Here is an 18,084-nt window from a genome sequence, read left to right on the forward strand (position 1 = left end):
AAAAGATGATTTTTTCAGAATTTCCTTTGTTTCAGCTGCCATAGCAACTCTCCAGTGTCCTACACATGAATGGCTTCCTATACATCAAAGCAAGCTAACTCAGCTGACATTTTGTTACAATGAGGTTTTTAGCACATTACAGGAATTCTTCTGCAGGATGTTGAATGACATGGGGCCCCTCCAAGATGGACTAAATAAGGCCTCTATGTTTTCCTAGATTTACTGCTGTCTCATAATTTGAAAAATCATACATTCTGCGTATAACAACTCTGATGTTTCCAGGGAACTTTAGCACAATCACCAAACAGTAATTCATATTTTCTTTTCTGCAAATCAATGGCTGATCAGAGAAAAATCTATATTACATCAGAGAGGTGACACTTATGGAAGAAATCTCACCCGGGCTTTGAGGTTGAAGGTCCATTTAATTGTTTAGGGGTTTTATAGAACTATGTGCTGCTTAAAGTAATTAAGTTAACTGATCAATAGTGAACTTTGTCCTTTGGAATGGTGACTCCAAGTCGTTGGTTGTAAATCAAGTGTGTTTCCACATGAACGTTATCCAGAGCAGGTCTTCTGTATTCTGCTGTGGAAAGTTGGATGACTTTGAGCTGAGCTCTAACGGAAAAGACAAATTGATTCAGAAGAGGGTTTACATTACATTTCCAATTTAACTTCTATTTTTGAAAGTGGTATGTGAAACTCAATGGAAGCCGGCTGGAACCATCTATAAGGTGAAAATAGAGTTTCATTTCATAATGATTAATATTTCCGTTATCATCATTGGCTAATTTGTGTATAATTATGTTTGAATTGGATGACGATTTGCTTTTTAGAAAGCAAATGGAAAAGAGCTAAGGAAATGTAGGAAAGTTACTTAAATGAGGCCTTAGTTCTTTGGCCTCATCTGTGGAAAAAGTAGAATCAACCCTCTGTGGATGTTCAGATCATGAGAAATGCACCTGTCTAATTACTTGCCCCAGCAGCACAGAGATGCATGCACGCAGGCACCAGAAATGATGCCTTTTGAATATATGTGAGTATGTCCTGTAATCAGATCAGAAATACTGAGTATCAAAAACTGATGAATTTTGTTTGTTTAAATTTATGACAGAAAAGCATTGTTATTCCTTACATCTATCCTGGTACTATACTGGGCAGAACAGAGTAGAAGGGAGAACTATTGAGGTGGAATCAAAGGAATAGAGATGAAGGCATGCCGTCATTGCAGAAGATGACTTGTTTGAAACGATTGCCGGATATTCTATTCCCAGAGGTAAAAGTAATATGCAAAGTGCAGGCATATGGTTCAGAACAGCAGAAAACAAGTACCATGAGATTAAATTATTGAAAACAATGTCACTTAGGTAAAAAACGTGAACAAACCCAAACATCATAAAACATATATTTGTAAGTCTTGGGGCAAAGGGAGAGGAGGAGCTCAAAACAGGGGAGCCTTTGCTGGTGCAGAAGTGGGTCCGCGTTTGGGGAAAGGTTGAGACAAAGTGGCAAAAAGTCTCCTGGAGTTGGTTTCTGCTCGCTGCCGCTGTTTCTATGTCTTCCCCTTTTGAAGAATGGTGACCTTTGCCGGGCAGAGGCTATATACTGGTCTTCTTACATCTTTCTTATTCCCCTCTCTTTCCTCTTCCTTCCCAGGTACACTAAAAAGAGACTCTCTCGCAAACCCAATCCAAGCCAAATAATCTCTTTCTGTAGCTACTGATGTCTGAAGTTCCATAGTTTGAGGACAAAACCTACAATTCAATATATTAAGCCAAAGCAAATGCCTGGCTAGGTAACACTTGGGTCAAACCTCATTCACAGGAAAATGTGATCAACACTTGAAGAAGAAACATGCATTGAGAGCCATTTCCTTCTGACGCAGGATGGAGGGGAGGAGACAGTGGTGAACATCCCATTCATGTTATGGGATGGAAAGGGTGTGATGAGAGGCTTCAGTCAACTTCTCCATTCTCCGAGGGTCAGCCTTGGGCACGTGCCACTACCTAAGGAGTGACTTGTTGTGTGTGGCCATAGACCCATGCGATATAGAAACCATCACGCCGTCCTACACAGCGTCCCTGTGTCCGCCAATTTTGACCAGCTTTGCTTTAATCACACTGGCCTTTATTTCGCCACACCTGTCTCTCATTTCAGAGTGAAAGCAAGTGTGAGGGTTCCTTCCCACACTGACCAAACAACTTCCAAATAAATGCCCCCAAATGAGAAAAGAGTAGAGAATCGTGGAGGAATTAGGATCACAGAGGAGACTGAAAAGATTTTTAGAAAGCATCAGGGCTCAGGCACATCTCCAGATACTCCAATTTAATTGATCTGGGCATGGCCGAGTCTTTAGCTCTCTGGGTGATTCTGTGTATCTGATCGGGTCCAGTCCAATTATTGCATTGCTGAGGGTCCCAGGGCCCCAGGAGGTGATGGCCTGCTCACCAGGTCCCCAGACCAGCTTGGCCATTTGGCAGCCTGACAGTCAGATCACAGGGTGAACTCAACTGCTGCTTTTTTTGTAAGTTAATATTTGGCCAAGCCAAGTTTCCATGTTTTAAAATTTCAAGGGTTATAGGTCTGATAAAATAGACTTGTCACGAGTACATCATATTCTCAAGATTCGTGGGTGTAATGCAACAGCTTGAAAACCCAACTCCCCCGCTTTTTGGAGAAAAAAGGTTTTTCAATGCATTTGACAACAGTATAAACTTAATATTTAGGATTATTATTATTATTTTTTTAATTAGTTAATTAATTAATTTATGGCTGTGTTGGGTCTTAGTTTCTGTGCAAGGGCTTTCTCCAGTTGTGGCAAGCGGGGGCCACTCTTCATCGCGGTGCGCGGGCCTCTCACTATCGCGGCCTCTCTTGTTGCGGAGCACAGGCTCCAGACGCGCAGGCTCAGTAGTTGTGGCTCACGGGCCCAGCTGCTCCGCGGCATGTGGGATCTTCCCAGACCAGGGCTCGAACCCGTGTCCCCTGCATTGGCAGGCAGATTCTCAACAACTGCGCCACCAGGGAAGCCCTAGGATTATCTTTATCAAATTGACTGATTGACATAACAAGAAACCCATTGAAGCAGCTTATCTTTTCAATCTTGGCTTCTGATTTGAGGTGTCTTTTTTCTTTCTTTGGAGTCCACATTTCTTTGTCATGAACATGCAGTGCTGCAGTGCCAGTGCCTGCCAGTAACGCCTTTATGCGCGAGGCAGAAACTATAATTTTTTGAGGATTTTTTTCTGTGATTGAGAATTTACTTAGTGTTCACTTGAATTAGTGTTGTCATGCCATTAATTGGAACTCAGGAATATTTTTCAGCTAATATTTTATTTGAATCTTAAAAAGTGGTTTTACAGATTTCTTTCCAGGACGTTGACAAACCTTGCAAAGGCCTTTACTGCAGTTTTACTAATATTTTGTTCTAGCTTTCCAGGTCTTGAGAGTGTTAACATAGTTGATTAAAATCCATGGGAATACATGTCTCGTGAGCTAGGCTCCTTTTGTTTGTAGCCCAGAAGTATCTTTGTGAATGTATTTTTGCTTCAACCACAGTTCCCTTCCTATTATTTTCTCACAGTGAAGTCATTAGCCTGTGTTTGTGAGATTGATGTTGTGTTGCCATGGAAATAAACAATGTCACAAATTCGGTGCTATAGAAAGTAGGGAGAAAAACAGGCTGAGAAGCATAACCTTTGGGAAAACTAGAAACTAAACTTATTGTTTGTAAATGACTCCAGTGTTAATTTGGAAGATAATTCCCATGTTCTAAGCTAACTTTGTCTTATACTTTTCGGGAATGTTATTAATGCAGCTCGTTAGCTCACTTAAATTCAGAATCACTTTCAAGTACTTTCAAGTATTATTTCACAACAGTTGTTGCTAACTGCAACTTAGGAAATTTAAGTGAAGAGGCACATATGAAAAAAGGATGTAGTGTATATCAAGCAAAGGACACATGCTGCAGATTTAAAACTTAGAGACCAGTAGTTGGGCTATCAATGATCAAAACAAAATAAAAAGCAAAAAAAAAAACCAACAACCAAGTCAAACCCAACCCAACCCAACCCAACCAAAGAAACAGTTTGTTTATATTCCTGTAAATAGAGAAGATGTAAAGATGTGTGACCATTTAAGTAGCAAATACGATTAAAGAAGACCTTCAAATGAAGATTAGCCTCAAGTACTGGGGGAAAGAAGTCAGTATGTTCTTGAAAATAAATATTCTAGGTTGCAGTGAAATATGTAACTAATTTCCCTCCAGAGATGAGATGTCCTGTCAGCAGTTGAAGTTATTTATAATGGAGTTAGAATTTTCCATTTCATCTTGGGGTCTGGTAGGTTGCCCAGCTCCCATTTTATTTATTTTTCCCTCTGTAATCTACCATATATGATAGGTTTTTGTCCATTAAGATTTCTTTTTCATTTACTGTTATCTTTATGTACTGAAATTTAAATAATTATGAGTATTTTAAAGATACTCATTTTTACTCTGATTCAAGTGAAATAACAGTCTTCAAAATTCTTGTAGCAGCATTATATATCATTTTCTTGAATACACAACAATTACTGGTAAAACGTATGCTGTAGAAGCAGATAGGTTTTTTTTTTTTTTTTTTTTTTTTAGATAGTTTTATATTTATGTCATACTGTGGCATAAACCCTAGTAAAGGTAGCCAATATAAAGTGACCTGTATATTTATTGTACATTTAAATTACGGAAAGTTAGGGTTTTATTGGTAGACATCTGTGTCTCCTATTAAGTCAAGGTTGCCGTGTTTTTCCATTTGGGTTGTACTTTTTTTTTAAATGAGAGAGCCAAAATTTAGCAGCAAGCATTTTTGATTGGCTAGAACAAGTGGTGTGTTTTATTTTGATGACTAATTGCTTTTAGATTTTCCAGAAGAATTGGTGGTTTTTAGTTTCCTTAGGGTTAAGCTATAATTGGAAATTTGCATTTCTGCTTTTTTTTAGCTTTGTGAACAAATAGAGTTTCCCCCCCAAAAAGACTGTTGGAATTAAGATTTGCAAGTGATATGAGATTGTTGGAGTTATTGGAAGTGGTATGTTGAAACTGAGCTTATTTAAATAAGATAAGAGAGGAAAAGATGATGGTGAAGAAATAAAGATCTTTGTGCACAATAAGGAGAACTGAACTGTAAAATTTGGGGATTTAGATGCTTTTTTTTCCTTTGCACTTTTTTTTTTAGGCACGTACTTCTTCATATTTCGATGCCATTCTTGTCCTGAAGGACATTTCAATCTGATTGGACATATGGGGGCCAGGGTGATAGGCAGGAATCAGGTATAATTCTAAAGTTTAATCCCATCTTCTGTTCCACTGACAGAATAGGACAGACAGCTTAGAAGGAAGAAATGGGCAACATTAGACAAATTGACTCCAGCAAATCAGGGTGTCTACTAGGATGAAGGAGTATTTACATGTATAGTAGACATTAAAAAATGATCCCCCTTTCATTTCTATTCTAGAGCGTGGTTCACCTCAGGATTTGATTACTAAAGATATCACCGACACATCGATTGGTGCTTATTGGACGTCTGCTCCGGGAATGGTTCGCGGTTACAGGGTCTCGTGGAAATCGCTGTATGATGATATTGAGGCTGGAGAGAAGAGTCTTCCTAGAGATGCAATTCATACTGTGATAGAAAATCTGCAGCCAGAGACCAAATACAGAGTTTCAGTATTTGCAATTTACAGTAGTGGAGAAGGAGAACCTTTGAGTGGAGAAGCCACAACTGAATGTAGGTAACAGTCCAAGGGGTTTGAGTGTGTTGGTGCTACCTAATAGCTATCAGCTCATGATAACCACTTGCATTTTTTTTCCTCATATGACAAATGGGGACTAAAAAATTAGGACCTTTAATGAATGTGGTTTAAATTCAGGTTTGTTTTGCATCTAAAATTATATCAAAGTCTGCAATACTGAATCCCTTCCAACTACCTACACAGTTGACCCTTGAACAATGTGAGGGTTAATGTGAGTATAATTTATAGTCGGCTCTGCTTATCTGAGGTTCCTCTGCATCTCAGGAAAAAACCAACCTCAGATCATGTAGTCCTGTAGCATTTGCTAGTGAAAAAAATCCGTGTATAAGTGGACCCTCGAAGTTCAAACCTTCATTGTTCACAAGTGAACTGTGTTTGTCTCTCTCTCAGTCTCTCTCTCTCTTTTTTTTTTTTTTTCTGGTGGAAAGATCAACTAGATAAGAAGCTCTGCTAGTAAAAAGATCAGAAGCTATGGAGACAAAGAAAATTCAGGCACATTTATAACTATATTACCTTGGGCAAGTTCTTGAACCTTCTTTGAGCCTCAGTTTCCTAATGTGTAGAATGCAGCCTCAGATTGTCTTGAGGATTAAATGAAATAACAGTGGGCAAAGCACCAAGCATAGTGCCTAGCTACTTAGAGAAGGTTGAGAAATGATCTGGCTATTGAGACTATGATTGTTATCCTAGATTATTATCCAAGATTATTATCCAAGACTAATCCTAGATTATTTTTACTATGTTTGGGGAGGCTAAATCAAGTCTACTCAGGTTTCTGGGGGCAAAAATTTACCTTAATCTCATTAATATTCTTTCTTGTGAAAAATTTTGAATCACCCTCTCATCATTTATTATCAGGTGGCTAGTGAGAGATGTGTTGGTATTTCTTAATTGTCTTTCCTAAAAAGTAATTTGTTAAGGATGGGCATTTCTAAGTATTTATAGGAGAAAAGTTTATTCCCATTGTTTGGGAGGATTTTAGGAAAAGGGGAAAGATTGGGGCATTCTTGCATTTCCTTTTATTAGAAAGAATTGGAGGAAAGGGGTGTTTTTTCTGCCAAAGGAGGAGAGAGGGAAACGCCACGAGCAATTTCAATGAAGTCCTGTATCCTGATTTTAGGTTGTCCTTAAATGAAAATCTTTTGGTCTGAGTTCTCTGAGGAATTCATCTTTTTTGTTTTTTTTTTAAATCCCTGGCAAACTCAGTTGGATATGTCTAAGCTTAAATCTGTGTCAAAATTAACCATATTAAAAAAATCAAACTCCTTATAGGAGATTTAAATACAAGAAAAGGCATATTTCTCAGATAGTCACATGATTGGTTTCCATGGTAGTGATTGAAATCTTGTGTCTGAATATATTGGCTGATATAGTTCAAGAAGCTGGCCCAAATTCATCTCTATTTCTGGTAAATGTTCACTTGTTGTAAAGAGAAGCCGTGTTGTAAACTTAGGCCACATATGACACATCTAGCTAAATTTATTTGTAGGAGTGAAGATACAATTCATGTGGCTGAGAAATTAACAAAATTTATGTATTTAGAGGGAAACTTTTTCCAAAGACTCTCCTCCATCATTTCTTCTTGTGAAAAGATTGAATCCTCAGATATTTATTTGGGATTTAAAATCTCCCCAAAGATATGTTTTCGTCCAAAGCAAGTATGTTAGCAGAAATCCTAGATAGACTTTCATCTCTAAGAAGATGAGCATCTAAGAAATTTTCACTATTTCTTGGCTAATTGATTGATTTAAAGGTGAGTGAACAGAAAAGCCTCTTTTGAACTATGAACAGACTAGGCAGCAATGAAAGTACATTTTCTAGAGATTATGCCAGCTGCTCAAGCAGCTAGGCAAGTACGATGGAAGACAGGAACCTTTCTTTGTTCTACTACCATTTTGTCGTTGTGTTTTGCTTTGCTCTCTTTGTGGAAAGTGAGGTAGTTTAGAAAGTACTTTGAGAAATCTGAGTCAGATGTAGTATATTCAGGTGGTGGATGAGTCCTAAATGGTGCAGATAAGTGGGTCGAGTCACTGGGTCATGCTCTTCGAGTTTCTTATAAACTTCCAAGGAGACATTTTGGAAGTATTTTCAGGAAATATTTTCTGTTTTCACCTGACACTCAGAGACATGGTATGCAGACTGTTGATACAATGAAAACCATGAATTGTGGCTAGAAAGCCAGCAGATGGGAAACTTTCTACTGGCCCTCCAATTATGGCAGCTGGTTTAGCAGAGGTACAGTGGGTGTTGGAAAGCATCTTGTGAGAGTTACTAAAATATGAAAAGAACTTAGAGTGGGAGTATTAACAGCATTTTATAGCATGTGGCATACCTGTGAATGGAGTGAAAAATCTTGCTTTTTCCTTATGGGAAGCCAACAAGGATTTTTTTTCCCTCCTGAAAATCCAAAGTTTCCCATTAAAGCTAAGATGAGATATGTTGGACTTTATTTAGCTTCAATTCCTCTATTTTAAATAATTAATTAAAAATCAGGAATACAATTGAGATCCTTGAAGCATTTCAAGGTATGAAGTACAATATTTGACTGTTATTAACATGTTTAAATTCGGGAATATTTTAAAGTTTGGGATCCCACTCTTTTGGGGACATAGGTTTCTTTTTAGACCGATACTCATAGGATTTGAATGTCCATTTTTCTCAATTCTGAGTTGTATGAAATTGGTTTGAGAAATTTGTGTAAGGGAGAGATGTCCTTTTCCACTGAACAAAAGTTGAAGAGATGGAAACAAGAGGTCAGAAAACATATTTTAGCAGAACTCTTTCTAGAAAAGTGTTAGACACACATTGATTTATTCAACATTTGTAACAAATAGATTGTTCTGTGTACTATTCTTTCCCATACTCTTTCCAAAATCCTATGTAAGGTCTTTACATTTTTCGTTTGAAAATATATATTTTTTTCTTTTAATAGTTCACTTACCTGGAGAATAGTAATGGAGAAATGAGGATTAACTAAATAAATTTTAATATTTCCAGAAAGTAATGGAATTGGCTGAGAATTCTCTTACTTTCTTTAAACCCTAAAATTAAAAAATTGCAACCAATATACTCTTAGTTGAAATTATACTTGCATCTTTCAGAAAACTAATTCATAACCATATATTGAACTTCTTTACCTATTTTGTCATTCTTACCTTTGCCCTCTGTACATAATATATCTTTTGCTTATATGGCTGCTGTCAAGATTTTCTTTTTATACTGATTTTAAGTAATTTGCTTATGATGTGCCTTGGTGTAGTTTTTTCATGTTTCTTGTGCTTAGGGTTCATTGAGATTGCTGGATCTGTGGGTTTATAGTTTTATAAAATTTGAAAATATTCAGGCCATTATTTCTTCAAATATTTTATTTATTGCCCCCCACTTCCTTCAGATACTCCGGTTCTACATGTACTCGTCTGCTTGAAGTTATCACAAAGCTCACTGCTGTGCTGTTCAGTTTGTCCATCTTTTCTCTTTTCTTGTGTTTCATTTTATTTTTATTTATTTATTTTAAAACATATTTATTTATTTAATTAACTTATTTGGTTGCACCAGGTCTTAGTTGCAGCATGTGGGCTCCTTAGATGTGGCACACGAACTCTTAGTTGCGGCATGCATGTGGGATCTAGTTTCCTGACCGGGGATCAAAGCCAGGCCCCCTGCACTGGGAGCGCGGAGTCTTATCCACTGCACCACCAGGGAAGTCCCTTGTGTTCCATTTTAGATAGTTTCTATTATCATGTCATCCAGTTCGGTAGTTTTTTTCCTGCAATTTCTAATCTGCTCTTAATGTCACCCTGTGCATGTTTCATCTTAGACCTTGTATTTTTCACCTCTAGAAGTTTGGTTTGAGTCTTTCTTATTTGTTCTATGTGTTTACTTAACATGCTTAACATTTCTTCTACCATCATTAGCATATGGAATATAGTTATAATAGCTGTTTTAAAGTCCCTTTTGAATAATTCTGTCATATGCATTATATGTAGTGCCGTTTCTATTAGCAGAATTTGGGTTCTGTTGAGAGCTCTCTTCCTGGCTTGCAGATGGACATCTTCTATGTCCTCACATGGCCTCAGTCTATGCATATTGCGGGGGAGCTGGGAAGACAGAGAGAGAGAGAGAGAGAGAGAGAGAGAGAGAGAAGGAAATCGAGCTCTCCGGTGTCTCCTCGTTCTCTTGTAAGGATTCCAATTCATCAGATTAGGACCCTACCTTTAGAACCTCATTTAACCCTAATTACCTCCCTAAAGGTCCACATTGGAGGTTAAGGCTTTAACATATGAATCCTGGGGAGACACAGTCATTCAGTCCATAACATGGGTAATTTATTTTTCTTTCTTTGCATTCCTGGTAATTTTTATTAGAAGCCAGACATTATGAATTTAACTTTGTTGGGTGTCAGATATTTTTATGTTCTTATAAATATCCTTAAGCCTTGCAGCTAACTCACTTGGAAACAGTTTGATATTTTTGAAGCTTTCTTTAAAACTCTGTTAGAGCTAGACCAGAGAAACCTCTAGTTGAGGGCTAATTTTGCTCCACTACTGGGGCAATGACCTCCTTAGTGTTCTACATGATGTTCTGAGAATTCTGAGGTTTTTTGCTCTGGCGAGGGGGAACATTTCTGGCCCTGCATAAACTTCGGGAATTGTTCCCCCTGCTGTTTTTAGGTGCTTCTTCCTCTGGTTTTGGGTAGTTTCCTCATTCATATGCACTGAGTAGTACTGGGTCGAAGACTCAAGGAGGAACTTTTGCTGATTTGGGGAGCTTTTTCTCTGTAGCACCATTTCTACAGGACTTTGCTCTGCCAGCTCTAAGTGCCTTGGACTCCCCAGACTCACAAAACTACCTCCTCAGTTAAGGGTGCTTCATCTAGGTGCCCCCTTCCTGTACGGGGGCTGGAAAGTCTCTCCAAGCAATAAGTCAGGGCAACGATCAAGCTCCTTCTCATTTGTTTCTCTTCTCCCAGGGACCATGGTCCTGTGCTGCCTGATGTTCAATGTCTGAAAAATGTTGATATATATGTATACATATACATTTTAAAGTTTTTCAGGTTTTTTTTTAGTTGTTTCAAGTGGTTCTTGCCTGTTTGAACATGAAAACATTTTTTTTAAATTAATTAATTAATTTATTTATTTTTGGCTGTGTTGGGTCTTCGTTTCTGTGCGAGGGCTTTCTCTAGTTGCGGCAAGCGGGGGCCACTCTTCATCGCGGTGCGCGGGCCTCTCACTATCGCGGCCTCTCTTGTTGCGGAGCACGGGCTCCAGACGCGCAGGCTCAGTAGCTGTGGCTCACGGGCCCAGTTGCTCCGCATCATGTGGGATCTTCCCAGACCAGGGCTCAAACCCGTGTCCCCTGCATTGGCAGGCAGACTCTCAACCACTGCACCACCAGGGAAGCCCTGAACGTGAAAATTTCTTTTAGAATCAAAAACGATTCTTTGCAGTGTTTCCTTCAGCTTAGTCTCTCTCTCTCAAAGATACTTACGACCTTTGAATGCTGAGAATACTGAACTGAATGAAATGATCCTGCTTATAAGCTCAATTATGTATAAGAAGAGGGATGTATGGGCTCTTTGTGGATGTTGGGTGACCTGTTTCTGATACAGTTATTAATAAAAGATAATTTAATAAATAATGTTTATTGTATATTAATCAAAACCTTCTTACATACAGTGCTTTCTAAAGCTACTCAGTGTATACTAATTTATCTCCAGAGCCCTTGAGATATTTTTATGTGTCAGTTTCCTGTTCCTTTGTGCTGATAGTCTTACGTGTTCACGGCAGTCACAAAGGATGGTGTTAACTGCAGTCGCTCTGGCTAGTCATTTATGCATTGTTCTTTTTTCTGAAAAGACTCAAGGAATATTTCTGACCCTGTATTCGTGATTTTTAGTATTCTGCACACTGTAATTTCTACAGGAATTCTTTACAGATGGAAATATAATAAAAATTCTAAAAGCTCATCTCCAGAAATGGGTGTTTTCTTTCCTAAAGTCCCTGGAATGCAAATACGAAATCCTTGCAATATGAATTTCCATTTTTTAGTTATTAGCCAGATAAAGAGAAAACATCTCACTGTGACCTCACTGAGATTAGGCTCACATGCCATCTTGAACTTAGGAGAGCTCACAGTGCTAAGTAAAGGAATAGTGTACGTATTTAAGAAACCACACGTAGCGTCTTGTCACATAAATGGGGAGGTGGACATAATAAACCTTTTCTTTCAGCACAGTATACATTGTAATCTTCCTTTCATCTCACAGTATCCGATGATTCGAAAACCTTGAAAGTGGATGAAGAAACAGAAAACACAATGAGAGTTACCTGGAAACCAGCACCTGGGAAAGTTGTCAACTACCGTGTTGTGTATCGCCCCCGTGTGGGCGGGAGACAGATGGTTGCCAAGGTGTCACCCACCGTCACCTCAACAATGTTAAAGCGACTTCAGCCCCAGACCACGTATGACATCACAGTTCTCCCAGTTTACAAGACAGGAGAAGGAAAGGTTAGGCAAGGATCAGGAACAACAGGTATAAAACCATAATAATTTTTTTGGAAAAGTGTGTAATATTTTAAAGGGAGATTTTAATACATCTACTTCATTTGTAAATGTCTAAAATGGAGTCTGTAATAAATTATACTATAATAGTTAGGTAAGATGCCTAATTAGCCTATGATTTTTACCAATCTAGTTCCTGGTAAAATGATTCTCCATATTAATTTCTAATGCTAATCTAATTTTCTGAATTGTGAGTACTATTTATACTTCCACTTGGGTAGCACTCTACTCTATTATTCTGATTTTTATCGGGTATTATAGCTTGTGCTTTCTGACTTAATCCTTTTTATAAATGTATATTTTGAAGTATTTTGTTTGTGATAATTGCCATGTATATCACTTAGATATTTTGGATTCAACTTATTACTGTAGGGGCTAAAAAAAAACCCCAAAGCCTAGGCTTATGGATAATATTTTAACATCTATTATCTTTACAGCTTCTCGATTTAAATCACCCAGAAACCTCAAAACATCTGACCCAACCATGTCAAGCTTCCGGGTGACTTGGGAGCCTGCGCCTGGGGAGGTCAAGGGTTACAAGGTCACATTTCACCCCACGGGAGATGACAGAAGACTGGGGGAGTTAGTGGTTGGACCATATGACAACACAGTTGTTTTGGAGGAACTTAGGTAGGAATGAACTCTATTCCGTTTTTGTTAACAGACTGTGCCTTCCACACATGGTCACTTATGTGTGTTTGCCGGCAGAGTATTTAAAATCAGCCAAAGTTGCTTTCTCACTCTTGGTGCTGCTGAAGTTGAGGTTAGGGTTCAGAGACTCAAATTTAGGCCTGAGCAGTTGTACTCTTTTAATGACTTTTGTTATTAAGTGATCAGGAATGGTGTTTTTTTCAGCAACACCCTGCTTTTTAAAAATTAACATCCACATTGCACGATTTCACCAAAAGCAGTTTATCACCAGCCAGCCTTATGTAAATGTAGGGGTCCCCATGCCTTCTGGAAAGGCCCAGGTGAATGACACTGAGATGCGAGCGTGCATCCTCTCCCAGGGTGGGCTGCAGGAGTCAGGGGGCAGGCCTTTGCTCTTGGGCTCAGCTGGGAGGATTGGGGAAGGGAGGCTGATGCAAGCTCTTGCTGCAGGCTGTGTGGTGGGAAAGAAGGAGGTTTGAGTTGGAACAGCAGCATTCTTCACAGTAAAAAGAACAGGCTGCTGTGCATTGCCTGGTGGAAAGTTGGTTTGTTTCAACGATTCATTCAACAATATTGAAATCTGTATAAATGCTTGATATTTACTTTTATCAGAATAGGAAGGATGAAATTTATTGAGCCTCCTACGTGCCAGGCACTGTGCTAGGTGCTGTATGTTCCCTTGCAAGTACAACATTTAAATTGTTTTCTTAAAGCGCATCACTTAGAAGCAATAAGAGTGAAAGCCCGATCCTTCCCTGACTTGCTCAGTGGGAAGGTGGGGATTCTACATCTAGTGGAAAGGCAAGGTGGAAACTGGTGCCGTGAACCCCTAGTATTCTCTAGAATGCTGGCGGCCTAGTTTCCCTTGATACTTCATAGTGTGGGCTTAAACTAGAATGTGATGGAAATTAGTTTCCTTCTCCTGCAATGTTATGTATTATAAGTTCCTCTGAGTAAAAGTTTGTAGATCAAGATGAATGTTTATAACAAAGCAAAAAAAAAAAAAAAAAAAGCTACCACTTGAGGTTATTATGCATACAGACTATATATTTTAACATTTCAGGGCAGGTACCACCTATAAAGTAAATGTTTTTGGAATGTTTGATGGAGGAGAAAGTTCACCACTTGTTGGACAAGAAATGACGACTCTCTCTGACACAACTGTAATGCCAGTTTTATCCTCCGGTAAGAAATTGAGTTACATTCCCCTAGGAAAAGTCAGTATTTTGCAACCTTTTTCAAATATGAATTGTTAGGTGAATCATACCGTGAAAATTGACTATTAAATTTTAAAAAAAATTTTAAATTTTAAAATTTATTTCAGTAACATATACTTAAAAAATTCTTCAAAGATCCAGCTAAGCACACTTTTGCCAACATTTTTTTAAGGCTTTCTTGTCAGTATTGCATTAGTTACATAGTCCTGGATTATTTAAAGTTGAGATTTTACAATGATAATATACATTTTCTCTCTTTTTAATGATTAAAATGCAGTTTTATTTTGTTCAAGTAATCGTAAAAATGATTTATCTGGGCTGAGCAAGCAGCACTGTGTTCCGTAAATAGGTGGGCAACTAAGACTTGGGAAGCAAAATGGTAACATAAAGCCCTCATACTTTTCTGCTCCTGCCACGACTACAACTTTGATACGCATGAAGCTAGTTTTGAACATTCTTCCAGGTGAGGGTGGCGGGTAGAGTTTGCTTCTAAATATTTTAATCATTTGCTAACAAAGAGTAGGTCTTGGCAGATCAGGAGCAGACTTGTAAAGGCTTAGGTGCTTGGAATAGTACTTGGGAATCCTAATTCCTGATGGAGCGCCCAATACGCAGTGACGCCTTTGTAGCGTGATGGGCATCACTGAATCTTTCTCAGTGAGTTTTTTTTTGTTATTGTTGTTGTTTTTTTGTAATATAAAGATCAGATGCTAACATGGCAGGAAGTTGAAAAATTTGTAGCTGGTAACTTAAGCTCCTGGAAAAGAGAGCATTTGAAAACATGGATGTGGATAAAAGAAGTGAAAGGGTCAACTCTTGCTGTTTTGCATTAATGTTCAATTGTTTCTCTTATGATGATGTTAACTGACTTATGTTTTTATTTTGTAGCTTGTGCACTGAGGATATTGGGATAATTCTCTCTTTCCAAAGCACCCTAGCTTTGTATCAGTGTTTGTGCGTGTGGTCTCTGTAGCTCTCAGTCTGTATACTTGTTGTATCTTTTTTCTAGATTGTCTTCCTTCTCTCTTGATTTTTTAAATGTGCAGACCTCACCAGCTGTGTTTACCTGATTGTTATACACAGTAGATGATTGAGTTAAATAATTAAAAACTAAATAATAGCTATCAGGTTTTTAAACACTATATCTTTACTTCAAAAAGTTCTAATTTTAAGAGTTATGTGCCTAATCCTTCATAATGTATGTAATACTGGGGGCTTTAATTAATTTAAAAGATATTTTTGGCTCACTAAAACCTTTTCTAGCTTACACATTTTAACAGTTCATCTCATATTTGTCTGCTAATGACCGTTGAATATTTAGAAAAATGCAACAACATCCAATCTAGATCACATTAAAAGTTTTATTAAAATTATTATTGCCTTATAGTTAGATGGCTGTACATTCCCACTTATATATTTTACCTTTTGGGTTTGTGAGCTCATTCAAATTTACGATGACGGTTTAAGTCTCCGTGTTCTATGATTGCGGCCAGAAATATAGTCAAAGATGAAGGAAAGATTTTCCACTGAAATAATTATTGGGGGGATGGATGGTTCCTATGACTCTTATTTGAGGTTAATAAATCATATGGACATGTTTTCAAAGCCTTCAACTCCAAATTACATCGCTGAGCCACAGAACTGAGACAGTTAGTTAGGCGACACTGAGCCCCCAGGGGGTGGCAGAGGCGTGGCTAGGAAGTAACCCGACAAAGAACGTGCTCCTTACTCTGTGCTGTCTCACGATTGCCGTGTCAGGGATGGAGTGTCTCACCAGGGCTGAAGCAGACATCGTGTTGCTGGTGGATGGATCGTGGAGCATCGGCCGGGCGAATTTTAGAACCGTGAGAAGCTTCATCTCTCGTATCGTGGAAGTCTTTGAGATTGGCCCCAAAAGAGTACAGATTGGTAGGTGTGACAACATTGAAGGCATTTAGACGTCTTCGTCATGCTCTTTTATATATGCTAATGCCAATGGTGTCCTTTTAGCCCTTGCTCAGTATAGCGGGGACCCCAGAACAGAGTGGCAGTTAAACGCTCACAAAGACAAGAAGAGCTTGTTGCAGGCTGTGGCAAACCTACCTTACAAAGGAGGCAATACCCTCACAGGTGAGTCAGGTGCTCCAGCGCGCTGTCAGCTCCTGCTTTCGGTCAGAGCTTGTGGCTGAATAATGATGTGACCGATTCTCTTTTAACAATCCCACTAGGCATGGCTTTGAATTTCATTCGCCAGCAGAGCTTCAAGCCCCAAGCTGGCATGAGACCTCGAGCTCGAAAAATTGGCGTTCTCATCACTGACGGAAAATCACAAGATGACGTTGAGGCACCTTCAAAAAAACTCAAGGATGAAGGCGTGGAGCTGTTTGCTGTTGGTAAGCATGGACGGGAATTGCCACGCCCCCAGGGGTGACAAATGTGCCGAGGATATTTCTGTAAAGGTATTTTCTGAAGCATGAAAAAACAAACAGACACACTTGCCCTATCACGTTATTTATCAAAATAATGTACCAGGAAGTTCGTTCGTGTTTTTCTTTTCTCCTTGTAATGGGACGAAACTACATGGCTTCTTGGAAGGGAGTAATGAATCAAGAGGACAAATGTACTATTAATAGGATTCAGGAAATTCTTGTTTGGTTTTCCACAGCACCATGTTTATTTTTGATATCCGTTATTTCACTTTCCAGAAAAAACACTGAAGAGACACTTTTTGGTGGGGAATCAGTGCTGGAAGCATTTAGAAGAAGCTAAACAAAATAACCTTTAGTTTATATTATTTTTTGTTTCTATTTTATATATGTAATCATTTTATTATTCAGGAAAATCGTATATACATTCTAGTTAACATTGAATATATAAGGGTAGCCCATGAAATATTTGCTTTGTTCCATTAATTTTTTTCTGAGACATGCTTTTAATTTGTGTACATCCATTTTCCCCAAGGTATTAAAAATGCTGATGAAGTTGAGTTAAAGATGATCGCAACAGATCCCGATGATACCCATGCATACAATGTGGCGGATTTTGAGTCCCTCTCCAGGATCGTGGATGACCTCGTCGTCAACTTGTGTAACAGCGTCAAAGGTCCAGGTAAGGTTAGCCCAGGGTTCCTCACCCTTAGCACTATTGGTATTTTGGTCCAGATAATTCTTTTTAGGATGGAGGAAGTGGATTCTTTTGTGCCTTGTGAGAAATTTTGCAGCATCCCTGGACTCTTTCCGCTGGAATACCAGTAACATCCCCTGAGTCATGACAACTAAAAATATCTTCAGAATTTGCCAGATGTCTGCTGGGGAGAATACTGCCTCCAGCTGAGAATCATTGATTTAGTCCCTGATTTTTTTCTGATGGCATCAAACTGTACATGACTTCTAGCTTATTTGAGGATACATTTAGTTTATATGTGCCTGCACCACACACACACACACACACACACACACACACACACAAGTGAGACTGGGGAAGAAAGAGAGATGCTTTCTTTCCTGGTGTATATCTATTCTCTGGTAAAGCATCTTCACTCTATACAACTATTAAATGGTTGTTCTCAGACTTTTATTTTCTAAAGTTTGCTGCCTTTTGTTTTTGATTAGAAATGGAAGAGGGTTCTTATATATGATTCGCTTCGCCCCAACTACAGATGATCACATTTGATACTTTGCACTTGTAACCTCTAAATATAAAGACAAATTACAATTTTAGAATTTGGACTTTTGGAAAGGATATCATCTATCTTTACCACTGAAGAAACAGATTTAGAGAAGTTCAATTACTTACTCAAGGCCAAATGGGTAAAGACATTTTGAGAGGTCCTTGAAAAAAGGTAGCTATTGATAAGGAATTAAGATTTAGAAATAAAATTATGGA

The 18,084-nt window shown here is 38.4% G+C and overlaps 1 protein-coding gene across 4 annotated transcripts in view; it reads left to right on the plus strand.

Annotated features, from left to right (window-relative positions):
* Positions 1–18,084, plus strand: part of COL12A1 (collagen type XII alpha 1 chain) — a 116,735-nt gene that overhangs the window by 30,222 nt on the left and 68,429 nt on the right. For 3 of the 4 annotated variants that reach the window (XM_082475718.1, XM_082475719.1, XM_082475720.1), the window contains exons 14-21: positions 5,494–5,766; positions 12,057–12,323; positions 12,790–12,982; positions 14,067–14,188; positions 15,979–16,128; positions 16,210–16,329; positions 16,428–16,592; positions 17,161–17,307. In XM_082475718.1, coding sequence (XP_082331844.1) covers positions 5,494–5,766; positions 12,057–12,323; positions 12,790–12,982; positions 14,067–14,188; positions 15,979–16,128; positions 16,210–16,329; positions 16,428–16,592; positions 17,161–17,307 — 1,437 coding nt within the window. The remainder of the gene's footprint in view (positions 1–5,493; positions 5,767–12,056; positions 12,324–12,789; positions 12,983–14,066; positions 14,189–15,978; positions 16,129–16,209; positions 16,330–16,427; positions 16,593–17,160; positions 17,308–18,084) is intronic. The other variant, XM_082475721.1, reaches the window with a different exon arrangement.

This window comes from Balaenoptera physalus (assembly GCF_965194825.1).
Source record: "Balaenoptera physalus genome assembly, chromosome: 9".
NCBI lineage: Eukaryota > Metazoa > Chordata > Mammalia > Artiodactyla > Balaenopteridae > Balaenoptera > Balaenoptera physalus.